The sequence below is a fragment of the Physella acuta genome, unplaced genomic scaffold (genome assembly GCF_028476545.2).
Source record: "Physella acuta isolate Inbredline_101_S28 unplaced genomic scaffold, ASM2847654v3 ptg000357l, whole genome shotgun sequence".
NCBI lineage: Eukaryota > Metazoa > Mollusca > Gastropoda > Physidae > Physella > Physella acuta.
In genome coordinates this window covers 851,570-871,612 of record NW_026731876.1, presented here as the reverse complement: position 1 = coordinate 871,612, position 20,043 = coordinate 851,570, and the positions used below count along the sequence as shown (strand labels likewise).

General features: G+C 46.1%; 1 protein-coding gene across 1 annotated transcript in view; it reads left to right on the top strand.

Annotated features, from left to right (window-relative positions):
* Nucleotides 1-20,043, top strand: part of LOC131941320 (short transient receptor potential channel 7) — a 168,661-nt gene that overhangs the window by 141,267 nt on the left and 7,351 nt on the right. The window contains exons 4-12 of the mRNA XM_059300523.1: nucleotides 11,031-11,198; nucleotides 11,534-11,701; nucleotides 11,852-11,981; nucleotides 12,576-12,707; nucleotides 13,914-14,070; nucleotides 16,826-16,956; nucleotides 18,100-18,284; nucleotides 18,802-18,920; nucleotides 19,676-19,772. Coding sequence (XP_059156506.1) covers nucleotides 11,031-11,198; nucleotides 11,534-11,701; nucleotides 11,852-11,981; nucleotides 12,576-12,707; nucleotides 13,914-14,070; nucleotides 16,826-16,956; nucleotides 18,100-18,284; nucleotides 18,802-18,920; nucleotides 19,676-19,772 — 1,287 coding nt within the window. The remainder of the gene's footprint in view (nucleotides 1-11,030; nucleotides 11,199-11,533; nucleotides 11,702-11,851; nucleotides 11,982-12,575; nucleotides 12,708-13,913; nucleotides 14,071-16,825; nucleotides 16,957-18,099; nucleotides 18,285-18,801; nucleotides 18,921-19,675; nucleotides 19,773-20,043) is intronic.

The window sequence follows — 20,043 nt, the reverse complement described above, 5'->3', positions numbered from 1 at the left end:
TTGTACACATGTCAGGATTGGTTCATTGTTTGTTCTCCGTCAGGATTGGTTCATTGTTTTGTACACATGTCAGGATTGGTTCATTTTTTTGTACACATGTCAGGATTGGTTCATTGTTTTGTACACATGTCAGGATTGGTTCATTGTTTTTACACGAGTCAGGACTGGTTCATTGTTTTGTACACATGTCAGGATTGGTTCATTGTTTTGTACACATGTCAGGATTGGTTCATTGTTTTGTACACATGTCAGGATTGGTTCATTGTTTTGTACACATGTCAGGATTGGTTGATTGTTTTGTACACATGTCAGGATTGGTTCATTGTTTTGTACACGAGTCAGGATTGGTTCATTGTTTTGTACACATGTCAGGATTGGTTCATTTTTTTGTACACATGTCAGGATTGGTTCATTGTTTTTACACGAGTCAGGACTGGTTCATTGTTTTGTACACATGTCAGGATTGGTTCATTGTTTTGTACACGAGTCAGGATTGGTTCATTGTTTTGTACACATGTCAGGATTGGTTCATTGTTTTGTACACATGTCAGGATTGGTTCATTGTTTTGTACACATGTCAGGATTGGTTCATCGTTTTGTACACATGTCAGGATTGGTTCATTGTTTGTTCTCCGTCAGGATTGGTTCATTGTTTTGTACACATGTCAGATTGGTTGATTGTTTTGTACACATGTCAGGATTGGTTCATTGTTTTGTACACGAGTCAGGATTGGTTCATTGTTTTGTACACATGTCAGGATTGGTTCATTGTTTTTACACGAGTCAGGATTGGTTCATTGTTTTGTACACATGTCAGGATTGGTTCATTGTTTTGTACACGAGTCAGGATTGGTTCATTGTTTTGTACACATGTCAGGATTGGTTGATTGTTTTGTACACATGTCAGGATTGGTTCATTGTTTTGTACACGAGTCAGGATTGGTTCATTGTTTTGTACACATGTCAGGATTGGTTGATTGTTTTGTACACATGTCAGGATTGGTTCATTGTTTTGTACACGAGTCAGGATTGGTTCATTGTTTTGTACACATGTCAGGATTGGTTCATTGTTTTGTACACATGACTCGATGTGTGTACACTAGATGTCCCCTAGACCGTTCGCCTCGGACTTGGTCCACTCGGACGTCCCGGACTCGACAGAAACATTTTTTACCTCCCCTCGTTGGATTCTTCCAATTAAACTTTACATACAGATTTATCTCCCCTGGCGCGAGGGTTTTCTCTCCTATTGATGGGGGTTTTTTTCAGCGTTTCGTACCCCACCCCTACCCCACCCTCTCGTATCCCACACCCTCCTACCCAAACCCCACCCTACTCCCCCTATATTTTTGAGTTGCCGGCGTGTCCAACCGTTTCATTTACAAGGCTGGAGGATCCGACATGGTGCTGGCCAAGCTTTTGTCATTAGTGTCGTCTGCATGGAATTGATTCCACCGCACATTTGTAACCCGCACTATCGTCTGGCGGTACCCGCTCTCAGGGTCGTCCGTCTGGGTATGGGGCCCCATCTAAATGTGGGTGCCCCATCTTATCCCACTTGTGGGTGCCCAATCTAAATGTGGGTGCCCCATCTAAATGTGGGTGCCTCGTCTTAACTTGGGTGCCGCATCGTATCCAAGTTGACCAATGTTCCACATGATGCCGACCTAAAGAGACCCGTCAGTGTGTACGACCTAGGGGCGTGTCTACAGCCACATAGATCGGGATATTTAATCATTGGAGGAGAAACGTGATTGCACATTTATTTATTTTTTGTGGTATAAGATCATGGCATTATTTACACCCATTTTGTGTGGGAGTATTATTTACACACATTTTGTGTGTGAGCATTATTTACACACATTTTGTGTGGGAATATTATTTACGCACATTTTGTGTGGGAATATTATTTACACATTTTGTGTGTGAGCTTTATTCACACCCATTTTGTGTGGGAGTATTATTTACACACATTTTGCGTGTGAGCATTATTTACACACATTGTGTGTGAGCATTATTTACATACATTTTGCGTGTGAGTATTATTTACACACATTGTGTGTGTGAGACGATCGTGGCATTATTTACACACATTTTGTGTGTGATCGTTATTTACACACATTGTGTGTGTGAGACTGGCTTTGACTGGCATGGCTAGGCCTGGACAAAAAGATATGCCAGTCTATCACAGAAATGATCGGCAACTCCTGGCTGTGATGGATCCCCAATAATTCTGGCCTGGTATGCAGAGTTGGCGGGCTGTGGAGATACATTCAAAAGGCTAGCTCGTGTCTTACAGTTCAATAAGCTGTGGGGGGGGGGAGGGAATCATCAGCTGGGTGCTGGGGTGAGGTCGTCTCGATGTATGGTACGTTAAGTCCTCTATGCCAGCACGTCATCACATCGTGCACCATGTGGGTCACGGTGACACGGGGCAGGTCGACCCACAGCTTGCTGGGGTGGGGGCAACACCCTGAACCCATGGGCTTGCCGGGGGGGGGGGGGGGTTAGGAACACTTACCATTCAATGGCTGGAAAAATTCCTGGTTATGTTGCTATTTATAGAAACTTCCACATAACTCTCTCTTTGGGTGTCCGGCACTGATTGGTCATACTAGGCCAAGTGTTTCTTTCAGACTTTTTTTCTTATTCAGATAATTTTCAGAGCAGACTTTCTTGTTCAGAGCAGACTTCTTTCTTGTTCAGATAATGTTCAGAGCAGACTTTCTTGTTCAGATAATGTTCAGAGCAGACTTTCTTGTTCAGAGCAGACTTTCTTGTTCAGATAATGTTCAGAGCAGACTTTCTTGTTCAGATAATGTTCAGAGCAGACTTTCTTGTTAAGATAATGTTCATTCAAGACGTCCTAGTTCACATCAAAGCCCCTTGACAGAAAATTTCTGTAAACTCATGAACGAGATGTTGTTGATAAAACGTGAGTGAGTTCCCTTTAATATTCTTGTACATTTTTATATAACTAAATGGCAATTCCAGTTCAATTGGTCTTTAGAAGTTTGTAACAAAACCGCTTGTTTGTTTGTTTGTTTTTGAGATATCACACATAGCCGTAAACTTCTTCCAATTTGCTTGATGAGAATATGAGATAAAATTATCAAAAGCTGAAAGTTTTTGAGAAATTGTGAATAGAGTCAAGTGCCACTACCGGACAACGGAAATCGCGTTTACTTACAGGAGCCAATATTTACATCTAAAATTTCATCGACCTTGCTGAAATGGTACTCAAGTTTTTGTGTTCACAATATCATTTCCGTTAACCTGAAATGGCTCTTACAGGTCGAAAGCAGCCAGCTTGTAAGATCTTATACTTGTAAATGAAATTCGCTCAAAAGTGAATAGAAAAATAAAAAGTGTATACAATACGTGTATGTAATTTTATAGATATTTTTATATACTAGCGAGCTAACCCTAACTAAACCCGGTGAACGGAAAAAAAGTCACAGGAAAAAAAAACAGAAAAAAAGTCACAGTTTTTGCTAGGAAAAAAGTCACAGAAAAAAAGTTACAGTGGAAATTTTTTATCGGAAAAAAAGTCACAGAAATAAAGTCACAGAAAAAAAGTCACAAACATCTTTTTAGAAATATTTTTATTAATTTGTTGAGAATTGTAAAATTTTGTATGTTTATTGTTGTGGGTTGTATTTTTTTATAGCATAAATTATTTATAGACGTTAAAAGCATTATGATTTATAACAATTGTAAGTAAAAAATACTCTAATATAATTAACACAACAAATTCAACTTTTGTTACGTATTTAGTTAAATACGCGGTAGAAAAGTTAATTATAAAAGAAATTTAGGCACATTTTGCCGTAGGCTATTCTCTGGTCGGCCTCTCCTCAGTAGGCATTGTCCGAACATATTTGTGTTGTTGACGTTATGCGTCAATGACAGCCTTAGAACCTTGTCGGCTTTCTATTTTTGATCCTAAGTTTTGTTATGTAATGAGCGTGATAAATGTGGGCAGTAAAGGTGGTTGAACTAAACATAACTATTGTTGCCATGAGTTGAGGGCAGCAAGTCAGATGAACTTACCATTTCACGGTAATTTAATATTGGTATTTAAAAAAAAAACACGATGAAAAACGTGGACTTTGGAGCCTTCTATTAAATGCTACTAATCTTAAGTTTAAAATAATTACAATCTACATACTTCATAATACATATTTTTAGATGAATTATAAAAATTCCTATGCGTATACAGCCTACACACATTACCTTACATTTAATTAATCCTAAGTTAAATTGCACTCTCTAAATATTTAATACATAAAAGTATTAACACATATCATGCAAATATATATTTGTGACTTTTTTCCTGTGACTTTTTTTCCTGTGACTTTTTTTCTGTGTTTTTTTTCCTCTGTGACTTTTTTTCTGTGTTTTTTTTCCTGTGTTTTTTTTTTCCTGTGACTTTTTTTCCTACAATCACTAAACCCAACCCTGAATTTCCTTTGGCTACCACTAATCGATAACTGTACAATGTATGAAGGGCGGGACACGAGTTGCGGGGCTTAACATTTCTCTTATAATGACATCATTAATGACATTAATGACATTAATGACGGCACTTTTAGGCCTGCGGGGAAAGTATTGCCTACAATCAAAAACATCCAGAGTGGGGGGATGCAGGGTGTGGGGGGAGGGGTGATGTGGGGTGTGGGGATGATGCAGGGTGGGGGTGGTGTAGGGTGGGGGGTGTGGTGCGGGGGGGGGTGATGCAGGGTGTGGTGTAGGGTGGAGAGTGTGGTGCGGGGGGCGGGGGTGATGCAGGGTGTGGGGGTGTGGTGCAGCGTGGGGGGTGATGCAGGGTGTGGGGGGGGGGGGGGAACCGATGTGGGGAGGGAGGGTGAGTGGGAGCCAACTGGTATAGGGGGGGGGGGGGTCTCTGGCTGATGTTAAAACTATCATTCTGAACAAACTAGTATAGGGGTCTCTGGCTGATGTTAAAACTATCATTCTGAACAAACTAGTATAGGGGTCTCTGGCTGATGTTAAAACTATCATTCTGAACAAACTAGTATAGGGGTCTCTGGCTGATGTTAAAACTATCATTCTGAACAAACTAGTATAGGGGTCTCTGGCTGATGTTAAAACTATCATTCTGAACAAACTAGTATAGGGGTCTCTGGCTGATGTTAAAACTATCATTCTGAACAAACTAGTATAGGGGTCTCTGGCTGATGTTAAAACTATCATTCTGAACAAACTAGTATAGGGGTCTCTGGCTGATGTTAAAACTATCATTCTGAACAAACTAGTATAGGGGTCTCTGGCTGATGTTAAAACTATCATTCTGAACAAACTAGTATAGGGGTCTCTGGCTGATGTTAAAACTATCATTCTGAACAAACTAGTATAGGGGTCTCTGGCTGATGTTAAAACTATCATTCTGAACAAACTAGTATAGGGGTCTCTGGCTGATGTTAAAACTATCATTCTGAACAAACTAGTATAGGGGTCTCTGGCTGATGTTAAAACTATCATTCTGAACAAACTAGTATAGGGGTCTCTGGCTGATGTTAAAACTATCATTCTGAACAAACTAGTATAGGGGTCTCTGGCTGATGTTAAAACTATCATTCTGAACAAACTTGTTTGAACATGGGCAACAACGCTCATTACACTGCTCACTAGAAAAGTTGTTTGAATGTGTATGCTATTAATTACACGACACACGTATGTATAACTTGTAACTTCCTATTGCCTAAACTAGCCAGTCTCCTAGCCCCTGTCTACTCCACCTGCCCCTCGTCTAGCCCCTGTCTAACACCTGCCCCTCGTCTAGCCCCTGTCTACTCTAACACCTGCCCCTCGTCTAGCCCCTGTCTACTCTAACACCTGCCCCTCGTCTAGCCCCTGTCTAACACCTGCCCCTCGTCTAGCCCCTGTCTAACACCTGCCCCTCGTCTAGCCCCTGTCTACTCTAACACCTGCCCCTCGTCTAGCCCCTGTCTAACACCTGCCCCTCGTCTAGCCCCTGTCTACTCTAACACCTGCCCCTCGTCTAGCCCCTGTCTACTCTAACACCTGCCCCTCGTCTAGCCCCTGTCTACTCTAACACCTGGCCCTCGTCTAGCCCCTGTCTAACACCTGCCCCTGGTCTAGCCCCTGTCTAACACCTGCCCCTGGTCTAGCCCCTGTCTAACACCTGCCCCTGGTCTAGCCCCTGTCTAACACCTGCCCCTGGTCTAGCCCCTGTCTAACACCTGCCCCTCGTCTAGCCCCTGTCTACTCAAACACCTGCCCCTCGTCTAGCCCCTGTCTAACACCTGCCCCTGGTCTAGCCCCTGTCTACTCTAACACCTGCCCCTCGTCTAGCCCCTGTCTAACACCTGCCCCTCGTCTAGCCCCTGTCTACTCTAACACCTGCCCCTCGTCTAGCCCCTGTCTAACACCTGCCCCTCGTCTAGCCCCTGTCTACTCTAACACCTGCCCCTCGTCTAGCCCCTGTCTAACACCTGCCCCTCGTCTAGCCCCTGTCTACTCTAACACCTGCCCCTCGTCTAGCCCCTGTCTAACACCTGCCCCTCGTCTAACCCCTGTCTAACACCTGCCCCTCGTCTAGCCCCTGTCTAACACCTGCCCCTAGTCTTGCCCCTGTCTAACACCTGCCCCTCGTCTAACCCCTGTCTAACACCTGCCCCTCGTCTAGCCCCTGTCTACTCTAACACCTGCCCCTCGTCTAGCCCCTGTCTAACACCTGCCCCTCGTCTAGCCCCTGTCTAACACCTGCCCCTCGTCTAGCCCCTGTCTAACACCTGGCCCTCGTCTAGCCCCTGTCTAACACCTGCCCCTCGTCTAGCCCCTGTCTACTCTAACACCTGCCCCTCGTCTAGCCCCTGTCTACTCTAACACCTGCCCCCCGTCTAGCCCCTGTCTAACACCTGCCCCTCGTCTAGCCCCTGTCTAACACCTGCCCCTCGTCTAGCCCCTGTCTAACACCTGCCCCTCGTCTAGCCCCTGTCTACTCTAACACCTGCCCCTCGTCTAGCCCCTGTCTAACACCTGCCCCTCGTCTAGCCCCTGTCTAACACCTGCCCCTCGTCTAGCCCCAGTCTAACACCTGCCCCTCGTCTAGCCCCTGTCTAACACCTGGCCCTCGTCTAGCCCCTGTCTAACACCTGCCCCTCGTCTAGCCCCTGTCTAACACCTGCCCCTCGTCTAGCCCCTGTCTAACACCTGGCCCTCGTCTAGCCCCTGTCTAACACCTGCCCCTCGTCTAGCCCCTGTCTAACACCTGCCCCTCGTCTAGCCCCTGTCTAACACCTGCCCCTGGTCTAGCCCCTGTCTAACACCTGCCCCTCGTCTAGCCCCTGTCTACTCTAACACCTGCCCCTCGTCTAGCCCCTGTCTACTCTAACACCTGCCCCTCGTCTAGCCCCTGTCTAACACCTGCCCCTCGTCTAGCCCCTGTCTACTCTAACACCTGCCCCTCGTCTAGCCCCTGTCTAACACCTGCCCCTCGTCTAGCCCCTGTCTAACACCTGCCCCTCGTCTAGCCCCTGTCTACTCTAACACCTGCCCCTCGTCTAGCCCCTGTCTAACACCTGCCCCTCGTCTAGCCCCTGTCTAACACCTGCCCCTCGTCTAGCCCCAGTCTAACACCTGCCCCTCGTCTAGCCCCTGTCTAACACCTGGCCCTCGTCTAGCCCCTGTCTAACACCTGCCCCTCGTCTAGCCCCTGTCTAACACCTGCCCCTCGTCTAGCCCCTGTCTAACACCTGCCCCTCGTCTAGCCCCTGTCTAACACCTGCCCCTGGTCTAGCCCCTGTCTAACACCTGCCCCTCGTCTAACCCCTGTCTACTCTAACACCTGCCCCTCGTCTAGCCCCTGTCTAACACCTGCCCCTCGTCTAGCCCCTGTCTAACACCTGCCCCTCGTCTAGCCCCTGTCTAACACCTGCCCCTGGTCTAGCCCCTGTCTAACACCTGCCCCTCGTCTAGCCCCTGTCTAACACCTGCCCCTCGTCTAGCCCCTGTCTAACACCTGCCCCTCGTCTAGCCCCTGTCTACTCTAACACCTGCCCCTCGTCTAGCCCCTGTCTAACACCTGCCCCTCGTCTAGCCCCTGTCTAACACCTGCCCCTCGTCTAGCCCCTGTCTAACACCTGCCCCTCGTCTAGCCTCTGTCTACTCTAACACCTGCCCCTCGTCTAGCCCCTGTCTACTCTAACACCTGCCCCTCGTCTAGCCCCTGTCTACTCTAACACCTGCCCCTCGTCTAGCCCCTGTCTACTCTAACACCTGCCCCTCGTCTAGCCCCTGTCTAACACCTGCCCCTCGTCTAGCCCCTGTCTAACACCTGCCCCTGGTCTAGCCCCTGTCTAACACCTGCCCCTCGTCTAGCCCCTTTCTAACACCTGCCCCTGGTCTAGCCCCTGTCTACTCTAACACCTGCCCCTCGTCTAGCCCCTGTCTAACACCTGCCCCTCGTCTAGCCCCTGTCTAACACCTGCCCCTCGTCTAGCCCCTGTCTAACACCTGCCCCTCGTCTAGCCCCTGTCTAACACCTGCCCCTCGTCTAGCCCCTGTCTAACACCTGCCCCTGGTCTAGCCCCTGTCTAACACCTGCCCCTCGTCTAGCCCCTGTCTAACACCTGCCCCTGGTCTAGCCCCTGTCTAACACCTGCCCCTCGTCTAGCCCCTGTCTAACACCTGCCCCTCGTCTAGCCCCTGTCTAACACCTGCCCCTCGTCTAGCCCCTGTCTACTCTAACACCTGCCCCTGGTCTAGCCCCTGTCTAACACCTGCCCCTCGTCTAGCCCCTGTCTAACACCTGCCCCTCGTCTAGCCCCTGTCTAACACCTGCCCCTCGTCTAGCCCCTGTCTACTCTAACACCTGCCCCTCGTCTAGCCCCTGTCTAACACCTGCCCCTCGTCTAGCCCCTGTCTAACACCTGCCCCTCGTCTAGCCCCTGTCTAACACCTGCCCCTCGTCTAGCCTCTGTCTACTCTAACACCTGCCCCTCGTCTAGCCCCTGTCTACTCTAACACCTGCCCCTCGTCTAGCCCCTGTCTACTCTAACACCTGCCCCTCGTCTAGCCCCTGTCTACTCTAACACCTGCCCCTCGTCTAGCCCCTGTCTAACACCTGCCCCTCGTCTAGCCCCTGTCTAACACCTGCCCCTGGTCTAGCCCCTGTCTAACACCTGCCCCTCGTCTAGCCCCTTTCTAACACCTGCCCCTGGTCTAGCCCCTGTCTACTCTAACACCTGCCCCTCGTCTAGCCCCTGTCTAACACCTGCCCCTCGTCTAGCCCCTGTCTAACACCTGCCCCTCGTCTAGCCCCTGTCTAACACCTGCCCCTCGTCTAGCCCCTGTCTAACACCTGCCCCTCGTCTAGCCCCTGTCTAACACCTGCCCCTGGTCTAGCCCCTGTCTAACACCTGCCCCTCGTCTAGCCCCTGTCTAACACCTGCCCCTGGTCTAGCCCCTGTCTAACACCTGCCCCTCGTCTAGCCCCTGTCTAACACCTGCCCCTCGTCTAGCCCCTGTCTAACACCTGCCCCTCGTCTAGCCCCTGTCTACTCTAACACCTGCCCCTCGTCTAGCCCCTGTCTAACACCTGCCCCTCGTCTAGCCCCTGTCTAACACCTGCCCCTCGTCTAGCCCCTGTCTAACACCTGCCCCTCGTCTAGCCCCTGTCTAACACCTGCCCCTCGTCTAGCCCCTGTCTAACACCTGCCCCTCGTCTAGCCCCTGTCTAACACCTGCCCCTCGTCTAGCCCCTGTCTACTCTAACACCTGCCCCTCGTCTAGCCCCTGTCTACTCTAACACCTGGCCCTCGTCTAGCCCCTGTCTAACACCTGCCCCTCGTCTAGCCCCTGTCTAACACCTGCCCCTCGTCTAGCCCCTGTCTAACACCTGCCCCTCGTCTAGCCCCTGTCTAACACCTGCCCCTCGTCTAGCCCCTGTCTACTCTAACACCTGCCCCTCGTCTAGCCCCTGTCTAACACCTGCCCCTCGTCTAGCCCCTGTCTAACACCTGCCCCTCGTCTAGCCCCTGTCTAACACCTGCCCCTCGTCTAGCCCCTGTCTAACACCTGCCCCTGGTCTAGCCCCTGTCTAACACCTGCCCCTCGTCTAGCCCCTGTCTAACACCTGCCCCTCGTCTAGCCCCTGTCTAACACCTGCCCCTCGTCTAGCCCCTGTCTAACACCTGCCCCTCGTCTAGCCCCTGTCTACTCTAACACCTGCCCCTGGTCTAGCCCCTGTCTAACACCTGCCCCTCGTCTAGCCCCTGTCTACTCTAACACCTGCCCCTCGTCTAGCCCCTGTCTACTCTAACACCTGCCCCTGGTCTAGCCCCTGTCTAACACCTGCCCCTCGTCTAGCCCCTGTCTACTCTAACACCTGCCCCTCGTCTAGCCCCTGTCTACTCTAACACCTGGCCCTCGTCTAGCCCCTGTCTACTCTAACACCTGCCCCTCGTCTAGCCCTTGTCTAACACCTGCCCCTCGTCTAGCCCCTGTCTAACACCTGCCCCTGGTCTAGCCCCTGTCTAACACCTGCCCCTGGTCTAGCCCCTGTCTAACACCTGCCCCTCGTCTAGCCCCTGTCTACTCTAACACCTGCCCCTCGTCTAGCCCTTGTCTAACACCTGCCCCTCGTCTAGCCCCTGTCTAACACCTGCCCCTGGTCTAGCCCCTGTCTAACACCTGCCCCTGGTCTAGCCCCTGTCTAACACCTGCCCCTCGTCTAGCCCCTGTCTAACACCTGCCCCCCGTCTAGCCCCTGTCTAACACCTGCCCCTCGTCTAGCCCCTGTCTAACACCTGCCCCTCGTCTAGCCCCTGTCTACTCTAACACCTGCCCCTGGTCTAGCTCCTGTCTAACACCTGCCCCTGGTCTAGCCCCTGTCTAACACCTGCCCCTGGTCTAGCCCCTGTCTAACACCTGCCTCTGGTCTAGCCCCTGTCTAACACCTGCCCCTCGTCTAGCCCCTGTCTACTCTAACACCTGCCCCTGGTCTCGCCCCTGTCTAACACCTGCACGTGCCCACTCCCCAGAGTGAGTACCTCAACATGGTGGAGCAGTGTATGAACTTCGCCTGTGAACTGATGGACCTGTGCCGCGGGACCCAGGAGGTCGAGGCCGTGCTCAGCGAGAGTGACGAGGGCACGGAGAGGGACCCGTTGGCCCGCTTAAAGATGGCCATCCGGTATATGGAGAAAAAAGTAAGCGATTGGTTGGCCACTTCACAGTTTGGTTGCTTTCAGACATTTTTCTCCGGGGGGGGGGGGGGAAGCAGGAAACTGTTTAATGTTTATATTTTTATTTTCTTCATTAAATAAATATTTTTTGTTTTCGTTAGCGGGAGGGGGAGGGGGGTGCTGTAATCTTGCTTCAGGGGTGGGACAAGGGTGGCTGTGCCTGAAAGAAATTCTAAAAGAAACCGTTCTACTTCACCTACCATGTTTAGTCTTTGATCGAGTGCCTTATACGTAAATACCTGAAGATTTACAAATATGCATATGATATAACAGCTGATGTTGTGTTTGTGTACCTGCAGTTTGTAGCCCACCCAAACTGCCAACAACACATGACCTCCATCTGGTACGGCTCGGAGATGGGATTCTTGCAGTCTCTCAACGGCCTGATGCAGTTCTTGTATCTCATCATCTTCCTTCCTGCCATTCCCTTCATGTGTGTGCTCTACATCGTCGCACCAGGCAGCAAGGTCAGTCTAACTACCCAACACACAAGGTCAGTCTAAGTGCTCACACACACAACTTCAGTCTAACTACCAAAACACGTAAGGTCAATCTAAATAACCAAACACATCTTGTTTTTCCCCAAAGACACACGTGTCCATCTTGTTTCTCCCCAGTTTGGCGCCGTAATGCGCTGCCCTGTGACCAAGTTCATCACCCACACCACCTCACACATGTGCTTCCTCATCCTGCTCGCTGCGGCAACTTTTCGCATTTCAGAGTCCAACGATGCCATCACTAGTTCCAGTAAGTCTTTTAGTATATCAATGACCAACGATGCCATCACTAGTTCCAGTAAGTCTTTTAGTATATCAATGACCAACGATGCCATCACTAGTTCCAGTAAGTCTTTTAGTATATCAATGACCAACGATGCCATCACTAGTTCCAGTAAGTCTTTTAGTATATCAATGACCAATGATGCCATTACTAGTTCCAGTAAGTCTTTTAGTATATCAATGACCAATGATGCCATTACTAGTTCCAGTAAGTCTTTTAGTATATCAATGACCAACGGTACAAAACCTATGAAAAGGTCTACTTATTTAACAAAGATATTTAAAAGTTTGAACCAATGTTTGACTGATGTGTGTCTATGAAAGACGATATGTTAACATGTTTGACCGATGTGTTTAGGTGATCTGAAAGACAGAAGAATATGTTAACATGTTTGACCGATGTGTTTAGGTGATCTTAAAGACAGAAGAATATGTTAACATGTTTGACCGATGTGTTTAGGTGATCTGAAAGACAGAAGAATATGTTAACATGTTTGACCGATGTGTTTAGGTGATCTGAAAGACAGAAGAATATGTTAACATGTTTGACCGATGTGTTTAGGTGATCTGAAAGACAGCCTCTACGAGCATCTCAATAAAGACGAGAGGATACAGAGTCTGTTGAAGGAAACCCTGCGTCCTGCAAACAAACTGATAACTGACGTCCAGATGTGTATAGTTTTCTGGGTATTGGGTGAGTAATTCATGAATTTACTGACGTCTAGATGTACCTAATTATTCAGTTGAATGTCTTGTATCAAGTTCGCTAATTACTAACCGATGGTTGACGTGCTTTTATATAATCACATTTTTTTAAAATATTTTACAGTACGGTAGTAAAAAATGTATCAATTCACTTAACTAATATATATATTTACATGTAACACATGTGAAAATTAGGAGTATCGGTATCAAGGATTAATGAGATCTGTGTCCATATAAGTTAACATTTGTAACATTTATAAATAAGAAAATCAGCTGGTGTAATGATGTGGATTAATGGATTAAATCAGAGTGAGATGGCTAGTGGATTGAGTGGTGTGAGTGAGATGGTTTGTTCCCAGGCCAGCTGTGGTTGATGTGAATAAAATGGCTTGTCCCCTGATGTGGATGATGTGAATAAAATGGCTTGTCCCCTGATGTGGTTGATGTGAATAAAATGGCTTGTCCCCTGATGTGGTTGATGTGAATAAAATGGCTTGTCCCCTGATGTGGTTGATGTGAATAAAATGGCTTGTCCCCTGATGTGGTTGATGTGAATAAAATGGCTTGTCCCCTGATGTGGTAGATGTGAATAAAATGGCTTGTCCCCTGAGATATCTGTGGTTGATGTGAATAAAATGGCTTGTCCCCTGATGTGGTAGATGTGAATAAAATGGCTTGTCCCCTGATGTGGTTGATGTGAATAAAATGGCTTGTCCCCTGATGTGGTTGATGTGAATAAAATGGCTTGTCCCCTGATGTGGTTGATGTGACTGGCTTGTCCCCTGATGTGGTTGATGTAAATAAAATGGCTTGTCCCCTGATGTGGTTGATGTGACTGGCTTGTCCCCTGATGTGGTTGATGTGACTGTCTTGTCCCCTGATGTGGTTGATGTGACTGGCTTGTCCCCTGATGTGGTTGATGTGACTGGCTTGTCCCCTGATGTGGTTGATGTGAATAAAATGGCTTGTCCCCTGATGTGGTTGATGTGACTGGCTTGTCCCCTGATGTGGTTGATGTGACTGGCTTGTCCCCTGATGTGGTTGATGTGAATAAAATGGCTTGTCCCCTGATGTGGTTGATGTGAATAAAATGGCTTGTCCCCTGATGTGGTTGATGTGACTGGCTTGTCCCCTGATGTGGTTGATGTGACTGGCTTGTCCCCTGATGTGGTTGATGTGACTGGCTTGTCCCCAGGCTTGCTGTGGATTGAGTGTAAACAGATCTACAGCTGTGGGGCCAGGTGCTACATCATGGACTACTACAACGCCATGGACTTTGCCGTACTCTCCATGTACCTGTCGTCTTACGTGCTCAGGTTCTTCACCAACTACAAGGTCACGGAGGCAGATAAGTGAGTGCTTTCTCGGCCTTTGTGTGAGACAGGTGTATTAGGTTGTTTGACAAAACTATATATAGCCTATCCCAACAGGGAAGTTTTTAGTTTTCTCAAAAGACTATATATAGCCATCCTATTTCTACTACTACTGTAAACAAACCAAGAAAAAACAAATGAAGTGAAAGGATAAATTAGAACTCAAGCAGACAGCCTACCTCCCACTCTACTGCAACTACTCTGATCTAGGTCACGTGATATTAACGGCGAGATTCACGTATCCCTAAACTCCCCTACACCGTAAGAATTGCGTGTTAAAGGAAGACACAGACAACAAACAAATCGATCGCTGTGATGTGCACTGTCACTCCAAATTACTTTTTCGGCGGTTTTCCCATCGCTCGTTATTTGGATCAACCGGAAAAAGAGAAGAAAAATTTTACTAAGGGAAGCCTTATGGACTCGAGCTCGAGACTTTCAGGTTGGCAGCCATGCGCTCTGCCATCTTCCATCAGAGTTTCTTCCGGCATCGGGGAGGCTCCAACCCTTCCTCCCCCAAATCATTAAGTGCCCCCACCCCCTGGAGAAAAAAAAAAGTCTGAAAGAAACACTGTCCTCCGTCCCGTTAAATCACTCTAATATTTTTTTCTTGCATAAAAGCAACAACATTAAAAACTTTGTCGATTAAATTTTAAATTTCTACACGAAAATTATCTTTCTAATAGGATTCTATAAGAAAAATTTTTACTCCGATAAGACGGTTCTCATTTGTTTTTTACTTTCTCGTATACAAAGTATTGTAATCTTGCTGAATAATGAACTGATATTTGACAGTTTTCGCCGTTTACCCCTCCCTAATTTATCATATACGGAAACTAAAAGATGCATTGTAATCGTGCAAAAAAAAATCTAAATAAACATTTTTACAAACTTTGTCGGGGTTTTGACTGTATGTCTCTGTGTCACGCAAACTTCAGCACCGTGTCAGTAATGTTGAGGAAATTTCCTCTTTAAGTGTTATTTCAAATTTGTAGTTCGGTATCAACTTATTTCAAATTTGTAGTTCGGTATCAACTTATTTCAAATTTGTAGTTCGGTATCAACTTATTTCAAATTTGTAGTTCGGTATCAACTTATTTCAAATGTGTAGTTCGGTATCAACTTATTTCAAATTTGTAGTTCGGTATCAACTTTTGAGCGAGAGTTATCTACTCACCAATCCAGTACAAATACTTGCGATTTTTGTTAGCGAAAAAAGCGCCCCCCACACACACTCATCACAACCATCTTGGACAAAGTTTGTAAAGCGGTTTTTAACGTAACTAACTTTTTTTTTAAATGTTACACAATTATACAATGCACAGTACAATTCGTTTCTTTCTGATAGCTAAAGGTTGTTTACTCAGAATCCTGTGTAATTTTGCTATTTTATTTAGCCTAAAAGCGCCCCCCTGCACCATCTTGATAAAAGTCACTAACGTATTTTACAGTTCAACAATCGTACAATACGTTTTAATACAATTGGTTTCTTTTAATAGCGGTAACGTTTATCGACTCAACAATCTAGTGTAAATTCTTCCGTTTTAAGTCTCGAAAAAGCGCCCCCCCCCCCATCTAGGAAAAGCTTCAAAGCGGTTTTGCCGGTCACTGTTTCTTAAGAGTATATGTTTTACATTAAGAAATCAAGGTAGAAAACAGTTAAATCAGTATGTAAAGGCGTGTAGCCATTACATTTCTTAACTTAGACAGTTTATAATTCAAAACTGCAGCATAAAATCAGCTTTAAAAAAATTTTCCCACCCCTTTTGGCGCCCCCATAGGGTCGGCGCCCGGGGCGGCCGGCCCCCGCCCCCCCCCCTAGCTACGCCTCTGCTCCAAACTACGGCCCGCGTAGTCCTCTCAGAATTTTTTGTCCGAGGAAAAATCGTTTGTTGGTGATGGCTGAGGAACTCTACCCAGAAAAATCAAAGACATGCCCGGAAGAAACTGGCCCCCGAACTGAAATTTGATAGTTAATGCGGCCCTTGGACTGAAAAGTTTGGAGACCCCTGATTTAGATGAACAAAATTTTATCATCTTATTATCTTGAATATGTCACATTTCGAGTGATTTTCGGAGACCGGGAGTGGTACTTTAAAGTATTTCTTATTTCTCAAAGAATACCACTTCCACTGGGCCGATTTGTTTCAAACTTTTCATGTAGGTAAAGACTCAATGAACCCTGGCATAAAATGTGACTCAATTAAGTTTTTTAAAACTAATCAATGTTGCCATTATAAGGTACTATTTTTGCACTATTATACACATGGTATGCGCTCAATAAGTGAGAAATTATTATTTTAGTATTAAAAATAAATGTTAATAAAGAAATATTTCTAAATTCCGATTGCACTGGAAGTACCATCTCCCTTGCCCTTAGTGACGTATAAGAATATACGAGAAAGTTTAGGGGAGATAACCCCCCCCCCCCGCTTTATTTTACAAGCTTTAATTTAACATGCTTCCTCTGTCTGTATGTATTGTTTTTATCTGTCGTGCCTAGTGCTTCGTCATCGATCGAAACTGTCGAACGAAATTTCGACCACCTCTAACTGACCGATTCGTTTCAAACTTGGCACGTGCGTCAAAACCCGATGACAATGCAATCTGACATCAAATTTGACGTAATTGGATGCCTAATTAATTTTGTATGAATTAACTAAAAATAAAATGTGTCGCTTCTTAAATTCTAGCAATGTATTCAAAGCATAATATGTAAATTTTTATTCCCCAGTTTTTTTAATGGCACCCAGACCGCTCGGACGCTGCTAAATGAGGGAAACTACACGTTCTTTGATTTGTTTTTGGCCAATGTCAAACAGAGGGGGAGCTCTAGCACGCCCAAAAATTACTTCATGGAAGCTTGTAGGTGGCTGGTGTGTGTGGTGTTTGGTGTAGGTGGCTGGTGTTTGGTGTAGGTGGGCGGTGTTTGGTGTAGGTGGATGGTGTTTGGTATAGGTGGTTGGTGTTTGGTATAGGTGGTTGGTGTTTGGTGTAGGTGGCTGGTGTTTGGTGTAGTTGGATGGTGTTTGGTGTAGGTACATGGTGTTTGGTGTAGGTGGATGGTGTTTGGTGTAGGTGGATGGTGTTTGGTGTAGGTGGTTGGTGTTTGGTGTAGGTGGCTGGTGTTTGGTGTAGGTGGGCGGTGTTTGGTGTAGGTGGATGGTGTTTGGTATAGGTGGTTGGTGTTTGGTATAGGTGGTTGGTGTTTGGTGTAGGTGGCTGGTGTTTGGTGTAGTTGGATGGTGTTTGGTGTAGGTACATGGTGTTTGGTGTAGGTGGATGGTGTTTGGTGTAGGTGGATGGTGTTTGGTGTAGGTGGTTGGTGTTTGGTGTAGGTGGCTGGTGTTTGGTGTAGGTGGGCGGTGTTTGGTGTAGGTGGATGGTGTTTGGTATAGGTGGTTGGTGTTTGGTGTAAGTGGATGGTGTTTGGTATAGGTGGTTGGTGTTTGGTGTAGGTGGATGGTGTTTGGTATAGGTGGTTGGTGTTTAGTGTAGGTGGATGGTGTGTGTGGTGTTTGGTATAGGTGGTTGGTGTTTGGTATAGGTGGTTGGTGTTTGGTGTAGGTGGATGGTGTTTGGTATAGGTGGTTGGTGTTTAGTGTAGGTGGATGGTGTGTGTGGTGTTTGGTGTAGGTGGCTGGTGTTTGGTGTAGATGGCTGGTGTGGTTGGTGTTTGGTGTAGGTGGCTGGTGTTTGGTGTAGGTGGCTGGTGTTTGGTGTAGGTGGGCGGTGTTTGGTGTAGGTGGCTGGTGTTTGTAATAGGTAGTTGGTGTGTGTGGTGTTTATTGTGTGGCCGGTGTGCGGGATGTGGGTGGTGTGTTATAAATATCTAGTGTGTGAGATGTGTAAAACTGTTCAATGTGTGTGGTGTTGTGAATGTGTCTGGTGTGTGAGATGTGTAAAACTGTTCAATGTGTGTGGTGTTGTGAATGTGTCTAGTGTGTGGGATGTGTGGTGTGTTAAAGTCTGTGTGAGCACCCTCTGACCGAGACTGACCTGTCCCAGCCCGCTTCAAGTGGGACGAGTACGACCCGGAGATCGTGTCTGACGTCCTGTTTGCTATCGCCAACGTCATCAGCTTCGCCCGGACCACGCAGCTCATGCCGGCATTCGAGGTGCTCGGGCCCCTGCAGATCTCGCTCGGCAGGATGATTGGGGACATCACCCGATTTATGGTGCTCTTTACTTTGGTGGGTAAACATTTAAGGGGACAGCACCCACTTTATGGTGCTCTTTACTTTGGTGGGTAAACATTTAAGGGGACATCACCCGATTTATGGTGCTCTTTACTTTGGTGGGTAACAATTTAAGGGGACAGCACCCACTTTATGGTGCTCTTTACTTTGGTGGGTAACAATTTAAGGGGACCAGTGTTTCTTCCAGACTTTTTTCTCAGGGGGGGGGGGGGGGCACTAGAAATCTTCGGGGGGGGGGGGGCGGTAAACTTTCTTCGGGGGGGGGGGGGCGGACACTGTTAAAAGTATATATTTTCTATATAAATTATATAAATTTCATTTCGTTCGGGGGGCGGTAAAAAATTTTCGGGGGGCCGAAGAGATACCTGGAAGAAACTCTGAAAGGGACAGCACCCGATTTAATCTAAACATCCATGTGGGTTTAAAATACACGTTGTTGGCCTCACAACAATACTGTTCTCTGTAATTCAGACATGGTATTTTAACTTTAAATTCTTTCTTTACTCGCCAGGTACTGTTTGCCTTCATGGTTGGGCTGCACAACCTCTACTGGTACTACGGCTCGCAGAAAATTCGAATGGATATCAACGGCAAGCAAGTGGCTGTTCATGCTGCGAAGTCATTCCAAGGGTAGGTGAATTAAATTATCGCATTATTCCAAGGGTAGGTTAATTAAATTATCGCATTATTCCAAGGGTAGGTTAATTAAACTATCGCATTATTCCAAGGGTAGGTTAATTAAACTATCGCATTATTCCAAGGGTAGGTTAATTAAACTATCGCATTATTCCAATGGCAGGTTAATTAAACTATCGCATTATTCCAATGGCAGGTTAATTAAACTATCGCATTATTCCAAAGGTTGGCTAATGCAATTATCGCGTTGTTTCAGGGTTCATGTGTTACATTTCGTTGTTTGCTTAAAATCTTTTATTTACTTTTAATAATATGACTAGATCTTGAATATGTGGAGATTACTGTAGATTTAACTTTAATAATATTCAACACAATGAGCGTGCTAATTTTAATGCAGGAACAGTTCTAATTGTTATAGTACATAACTAACTTGCTTGAACATGTTTTATCAATGATGATTATTTTTTATAAAATGTTGTAATTATAAAAAGCACATGATGACTGTTTTGCAAACAATAACGAACTTTAAATATCGTATTACAAATTAGAACATTACAATTACATTTTGCTACTCCGATTACATGCCAGATTTTTACAAATAATCGACCGAAATCATGACAAATAATACACCAATTTCACTTTAAGTTTATTTACTTACAGAGATAATCTAACATTAAAAGAACCTTGAGAAGTATTTCTATTTTATTTACAGTACAGTTAGAATCGAACTTGTTTTGTTTCATTTACAGTTTGCAGCAGACGTTTTCCAGTTTGTTTTGGGCAATGTTTGGTCACTCTGCTATAGCTGACATCACGATAAACCATCCGAAGCCCAATGGAGGTAATGTATAACTTGATTCGTGTCACGCGAGGAAAGGCTTCTCTTTAACACATCTTTGACTGTGTTCCTGGCTGACATAATTAATTATAGATCTGAAACTTAATTGCCGTGATTCTTCTAACTCTTTTGAGTTTCTCATTAATTAAAAAAATTTCTGAGTGTCTTGGCTTTATTTAACTAATAATGTTTCTATAAGGCAAGGTTAAAGGTCCGCCCATAAACGATGTCACATTTTTAGGGGGAGGAGGGAGGCGAGTGTGACGGTGTGTGACAGGG